The sequence below is a fragment of the Varroa jacobsoni genome, unplaced genomic scaffold (genome assembly GCF_002532875.2).
Source record: "Varroa jacobsoni isolate VJ856 unplaced genomic scaffold, vjacob_1.0 contig01657, whole genome shotgun sequence".
NCBI lineage: Eukaryota > Metazoa > Arthropoda > Arachnida > Mesostigmata > Varroidae > Varroa > Varroa jacobsoni.
This window is the reverse complement of record NW_019214671.1, coordinates 69,105-76,403: the sequence shown is the minus strand read 5'-3', so window position 1 is coordinate 76,403 and position 7,299 is coordinate 69,105. Positions and strand designations below refer to the sequence as shown.

The window sequence follows — 7,299 nt, the reverse complement described above, 5'->3', positions numbered from 1 at the left end:
ATGTGTGTGTGTGTGTACATGCCCTTTGTGGCTCTGCGAATGCTTGTGCGAATTTGTATCCCGGAACCGCATTATAATCGTTATGTATATATCTTCAATCCACTTCACAGATCATCTTCAGTGTTTTTATCACTCGGTGATGCAAGGCGATTTCGTCTTGTCTTCCTGTACTCTCCGTAGTTCTTACACTTTGACTGGCTGGCAAAGCTAAAGCTATTACAATTAGACTCCAGAAGTTGGCGATGCAATAAATTTTAGGATAAATTTTGGGGTGAAGTGATGCGAGAACAGTGGCTAGACTAAAGATGTCTGCTTTTCAGGTTACTCTTACTGCAGCTACTTTTATAAATGACCTGATACTGATGGAATTATTAGTTCTTGACGCGCTGAACGTCTGTGGATACGAAAAGCATATCTATTAACACTGGAAAAATTGGGTTACAAATCTAATTGAATCTGAAAAATCACTAGTGAGCTAACAATAAATATTGCTTGGTATGATGATGCTGCTGATCATTATTGAAGCCGTAGCTACTTCGGCTGCCGTTAACGAAACAAAACGATTAACAACCGTATGTTTTCCGTTAGGTGTATTCTCACTGCTTATACATATTCATGATAGGTACTCTTTGGCAGAGAAGTAGACGTGTGTTGCTACACTGTTAAATCACTAACTAACGTCTGTATAGTGTAAACCATTATATTGCGCTCTCCTGTATTGTATGGTGAACCTTAAAGCAATCGTGTATGCCTATCTTAGGGAAGATCTGTGGCGGCACCTGTATAATATGTATTTCGCCATTTATTATTTCATTACATTATATAAAATACAAAAGCAGGGTAAAATCAATTCAAGACCCAACTCATTACGGAGGTACATGTGGCACGTAAGGGGGTGGATTACGATAGTTGGGCGTTACCCGAGGTTGGCTGGACCTAGCGCCGACCAAACCGCCCGGATAGGGCGGCGCTGGCTGTTGGTAAGGTTCATTGGCGCGATGGTGTACTGGTCCCTGATTACCGAGAAGGGGCGCCATGGCATCTCGGGAGAGGGGCGGCCGTTCCTCGTGCATGATGGCTGGCTGCTTGCCACCCGAATTGCCCATGTGCGGCCTGTCTTCGAGCTCCTCGGATAAGATAATCGGAATTCCTACATGCAAGAACGATAAGGCCAAAGTTACTCATTCGTTTTCAATATACAATTTAGCCGTTCTAGGCAATCCTAGGATCATCTAATATTGAATTATGCTAGGAATTAATAATTTACCAAACGTACCTACAACCATAGATGCAGATAACCTACTACTAAGTAGCTATCATAGTCTACTTATTAAGATGTATTCGTTCGTTTTATGTATCAGTGGATGTTTTTGTTTACACACCTTTATGGTAAAATGAGTGATCATGCATGCTGAGCCTGCCCCTGCGGCGTTTGCTGTACAAGCAGCAAGCTACGGCAGTAGCCATGATGAGCATCACAATGATGACAAGTGCGGGAATGACAGTTGTCACGTAGACATCGTCGTCCTCGGGTTGTTGACCTGGGTGGATGGGTGGTACCAAAGGCGGCGAGATCCCGGTGGAGGGCGGCACGCCGCCTGCGCCCAGGCACGCGCCGAGCGGGCGAACATCTGCCTTCAACACCCGGAAATCAGGCCACATCGTATCCACGAGCATCCGGGCGATGTGACTTGCGTTTGCCTGTTGCTGAGGAAGCTGCTCGATTAGCTTAGCGCTCAAGGCCTGGATGCTGTCCGTTGGGCAGCGCTCAGTGGCCAAAGTGTTGTTGGTCCATGAGTAGACCACTGAACCGTTCGTGATGCTAGTGACAGTAATCTTGCTTGGGTCAGGATCGAAGTATAGCCTGGCCAGCTTCCAGGCCACGAGGACTTTCTTTGAGGCATTCTTCCTGAACTCTTCATACTTTTCCTCGAGCTGAATCGAGAATTCCACGGGGTGTTTTTCAAATTCTGGCTTTTTAACGTCGAGAGAAAACACGTCGTTTGCCTCCTGTCCGAGTTTGTCCGCAGCGCTCATGATGTATTCGGAGCGGCCAAGATCGTTCGCCTCAGGCAGGCCGGACAGCTCCTGTGTTTTAGCATTAAACTGCAGCCACGACTGTGGCGTGACACTCTCACCGTTGATGTTACGCAGATGCAGTGAAAGGTATCGTGTGTTCCCGTCGTCGAAATCGTAGAAGATATCTTCCGGTATCTTGTACTGAAAAATTCGTCCAGCTGTTGCTTGGAGCTCACCTATACTGTTACGTCGTACAGGTGGCGCGTTTCCCTCCGCCGGCGTCCCTGTGCTCGCTGGCGTCTTGCAGAGGCGAAGCATCTCAAGCGATATATGGACGATGGTGATCTCCTTAACTTGCATTAGTTTTATTAGCACACCTCGCGGCTCACCTGATTCCTTATTGAGCTTTTTCTCAATCTGTTTAAGTGTCTCGCGCGGGCAAGGTGACGCCGGCAGGGTGCTATTTGTCCATGAGATCGTATGCGTTTCCTTCACAATGCCGGTGATTGTGATCTTGTGTTCCTGACCATCGCCAAAATATTCGGATAGGACTCGCACGACGTCCATCGGCCATCCAATGCTCCAGTCCCAGTCACCTCGGGGTTGAACTGACATTTTGAACTTGTGATGGAAATTCCTTTCCCCTGGGTGCTGCCAAACGTTCACTTCAAATGTCTCGGTGACGCTTTCGCCAGCGCTGTCGTATGCCTTTAGAAGGTAGTTGTACTTTCCGGTATGGTCACTCAGCGGAAGCGCATATAGTGTTTGGTTTATTTTGTCCAGCTGAATGAACGAGTTGCTGCCGACAGGCTGGCCATTCATGTTGTTCAGCTCTAAGGCTAAACCTCTGGTATCGCCATCTTCCTCGTCGATAAACGTTTCAGCCGGAATCTTGTACGTAAAGATTGCTCCAGCTGTCATGACGAGCTTCTTGATTCGCTTATTCACCACGGGCTTGTTGTTGACGGTGGGCGGCGGCGGTTCCGGTATAGAGCCTGACGAAGGTGGCACCGGAGGCCTGTCAAACGTTTCGGTCGGGCTGGGCGCCGAGTAGGGGAAGGTTGATGAGGGTTCGATGACCGGCGTAATTGTAGGCACCGAGTCAACGTTAGTTACATAAGTGAACGAAGGACGAGGAAGTGGCAATGCAGGCGTGGAGTGAACATAGCTGGGTAACATTGAGTGTAGGGTAACCGAAGGTGTAATGTGAATGGGGTCATATTCGGGGTGTCGTCTTGTAGGGATGGGCTGGGGGCGCATGTGTGGCGCCCGCGAGCTGGGATCCACCTCCGGCGACGACATGCTAGGCACAATGCGGATGTCCGGTGAAGCAGAGGTATCCCAATCGAAATCGTTAGTCACCGTGGCCGTCGGCATCACGACTGCAACGTACACAAATTAAACAGAGATATTAACTTCGTTCTATTTGTATATGAGGTATTATTGAGTCCGGGTGACTGTAGCCACTCAACCTATGTTATGGTAATAATAACAAAATACAACAGCTAATAGACATAATAATAGCCATGCTATCTAATAAACTGCACCATACGCGTATTTTTTGTACTAAACTAAGTTGTTCCAAGCAGCGGGTTCGCAAGTTCAGAGTTTCTTCATCAAGCTAAGCCTACACACCAAGAATCACTAAATTTATTTTCCCGTTGTTCAGGCGCTCATACACCGACCCACATAAAATACTTTTGTTAATCTTATTCTCGTTATAGAACATAATTTGGCATTGAAACAGACGTACCCGTAAAAGAGGTTTACAACGATAACCATACTGCAAACCTTCAATTTTAATCGATTAAGATATTAGCTTATAAACCTCAAGTATTCGCTTTTATGTAAAAAATTAACAAGTGTGTTTTTTGGGCGCCGCAAAAAATTGGGTTACAAAGTGTTCAAAGAGGATGATGCGATGTAGGTTCACCGAGTGGACAATAAAAAAACTACTCTCGTGATTTTCGAGAACCAATAACTGCTACAGCAGGCCGATATTGTTCTTTACTTTGTAATTACAGCTCCATCAATTAATCATGATTACCAGTTTTATTTTTGTGATAATAGAGTAAAAATGTTTCTCTTGTGGGTCATTTTACTTTTTCATTATGGCTAATTTTTCTAATTTACATGAAGAAGCTTGACACCAGCGACAATGCCTTTCACACTTGGTCATCTCGGGAGTTGCTTTTGACTATGTCTAAAGAAGTGCAATGCTCGCTAAGACATATACTACTGGAGTTTCTGAGTCCTGGCACACCCTTAAAACTAACCTCAATACATATACGATCGTAGGAAACCGATTACTTTAACGGCCCTCTTCTGTATGTACAATGTAAAACTACAGAACATAAAATACTTACTGCCAGGCATGGGCGTGTGACTCACGTCCATGTCTCTCCTCTGCCTCATGATCGAGAAGCCAGACACTTGAGTGCCACCTAGCGAGGTGCCGCGGACGTGCCAGCCAAGCACGCGATGGCGCAGGAGATGACGCAATGTTCCATCTTTGGCGGCCGTTTCTACCAGCTGAATTTGATCATCAGCTTCAGCCGCCAGACGACCTTCGCAGTCCGAGGCCATGGCCCACTCGAACTGGATACCGGCCTTTGTGCGCTTATGGCCATCACCTGCACCTGAGCGAAGGTGCGAGTCGTCGTGTAGTTGCGGGTATAGCGGTGAGTTGCTCTGTGGCATTGCCAATAGCCGAAGCCCATCAAGTGGGACGCCCAGGCAATTGGCCAACGCGCACGTCATCTCAATTTTACTCTCAAGTGGAAGAAAGTGCAAATCGGCATCAACCATAAGCGTCATGCGCGGCTCAAAACGGCAGTGCGGATCCTTAGGCTTGCCGGACAAGACCTCAATCGAGAAAATGTCCTTGAATTGCGTCGACTTTTCATCGCTGACAGACTGCTCATCGAGTGAGTTGCCCTGGTGCCGCGTGCCAAAGCCATACGCCTTGACGCAAATGTACACCTTGCCCTCATCCGCCGTGTCGGGTAGTCCGACCAGTCTGCGGTTCTTAGGGTCGAACTGCAGCCACCCGGGCAGACGAATGTCTCCGGCCTCTGTTACCTGCAACGCATAACGCGTCCATACAAGTCACGGCAACAGCGGCGGCAAAATTCAAAAGCCACATATATCCCGCATGCACCATACATATATTGTTAAAGACGTTTATATAAAAGATATATATATATTATGGTGGCAATAAAAGCCTAGAGCTTTCTATACAGTGAAACATCTTAATGAGGAATATCCGTTTTTGTTAATTATCGTCCTTTGCGATGATTCGTTTACTGATGGCCATAAATAATCTGTTATTATTTTTTCTTTCTTTTTTTTCTTCAAACTGTTGCGTTCTCTTGTCCATATTATGATCTACATCGAAATGTGTGCCTTTCAATCGACGCACTCTTTGCCAAAATGCGATAATTTCGATATTTAAACAAAAAAAAAAAATTCCAAAGATGATTATGTACGATAACAGACTGGACGCCAAAAGAATCTAAGAAAAAGCATGCAACCGGTTTGATAAAAAAGAAGAAAAGGAATAGTGAGACGTATGGGAAAAACGAAAACAAGAAAGCGTCTGAGAATAATGAATGCTACTTGAATCACTGATGTTCACCGTTTCTTCAGTTTGCAATAATTTTATGTCTATTAGGTTTTTTTGATCAAATTGAAAAATACAAAAGCAATACATTTTTAAATAATTCAATAACTAGCTACACTTACGTCATAGTGATGCACTTCTCCATTGAATATATCGTCTGGCAGAGTGTAGTTAAATATGTAGCCAGCAAATGCCGTGGTATCGGGAATTCCTGACTTGCGACTAAGGCGCACGTGGCCTTTGTGAGGCTCTGCTGAAGAAGAAGAAGACGAACAGGCGGTGAAGAGACCCAAAATGAGGGTTACGGTTGTTGCTAGAGATAGTGGGGGCCGGCTCCGCCGCCTCCACGAAGACTGCGATGTATTACACTGAGCCATTGACAGGGCGCCTGTATGAACTCGGGAACAGGCGCTCTTATCCAGCACTCTCAGCTAACTGCAAGCAAATTAAAAATGAACAAAAGAAGGGTTACAGATAATATAGCAAAGTTTCTTATTAGCATTAATTGCTGAATGATCAGGAACGTATCTACGATCATCACCATACAGGCGTGACTAGACATGATAAATAAGCACAATTGTTTATGTTGACTATTGTTTCATTCAACGGTATACCACGATATAAACCTGATATATTTTTGCTCGTTTTTCAAATATCTAGCAGTTTTGCACTGTACTAAAAGACAAGTAGTTTCTATAGAATCAAGCTTAAGCAGCAGAAGTTGCTAAGTGGCTAAGCATCGGTCGATTGCAAAGGATATAAAATACACACGACTGATGCTAGAGGACCTCTCAGGGATACACGATCACGTTCATTTCCATACGAGTCGCGTACAGCGATATTGTTCCATTAACATCATGCACGTCGACGATATAATTACATACTGACGTTTGCAACTGACCGTTTACTGGCTCCGCAAACAAACAATAGGTATTCTCAAGCGTATTTTGTTTTACAAAAAAGTTTATGTTAACCTTTCATGGGTTTCATGATAAAATGTAGATTCAACACAAGCTAATAGAGCTACGACATGTACAGTGCTTAAAAACGGCATCGTTTAATAAACAGAGTCAGCTTAACGGGGGGCCTGGAATATACAACACATGATGCGTACAAATCTGGATAGATACGTTTAACGCTAGTCATAGGTGCGCCTAGACAGGACAATAGAGAAGCATATGGTAGTGTTGACGTTTGAGGGAAACTCTCTCTGTGGAATAACTTGAATTTTGCTGTGAAGCTGTATTGTTTCGAAAAGCGACAGCCGTTAACGCTGAAATTTCAAAAATGGTAAACAGTACATGCTTATCACTTAGATCACGGAGGATCAATCATATTAAGTATATATAATTTGTGTATATATATGTATAAGGGAATATACCGTAGCTAGTTTACCTGGCATCTGTCTTATTGAAAAGATTGCCCAACCGCAACCTTGTTTAAGTGGTAACAGTTTAGAAATGAGTCAATATTGTTATTTAAGTATTTGCGGTATTTACTTTGGAACGACACATCGTCTTGCGAAGCTATTCTTCGTTTTACGTAATTTCCGTGAATCCACTTAGAAGGCCTGTCAACCGTAGAGGAGGAGAGCAAAACCAATATCTAAAGTTTTTTATACCGCTGCAAATGCTACTGATAGAAGCTTACAAAGTCTA

General features: G+C 44.5%; 1 protein-coding gene across 1 annotated transcript in view; it reads right to left on the bottom strand.

The window, feature by feature from the left end:
- Positions 1 to 782: 782 nt before the first annotated feature.
- The window catches only part of Dg (Dystroglycan), a 48,253-nt gene continuing 41,736 nt past the window's right edge, over positions 783 to 7,299 (bottom strand). Inside the window, exons 3-6 of the mRNA XM_022853399.2 lie at positions 5,764 to 6,076; positions 4,386 to 5,100; positions 1,383 to 3,401; positions 783 to 1,150 (exon numbers count right to left, since the gene is read on the bottom strand). Coding sequence (XP_022709134.1) covers positions 867 to 1,150; positions 1,383 to 3,401; positions 4,386 to 5,100; positions 5,764 to 6,018 — 3,273 coding nt within the window. The 5' untranslated portion in view covers positions 6,019 to 6,076 and the 3' untranslated portion in view covers positions 783 to 866. The remainder of the gene's footprint in view (positions 1,151 to 1,382; positions 3,402 to 4,385; positions 5,101 to 5,763; positions 6,077 to 7,299) is intronic.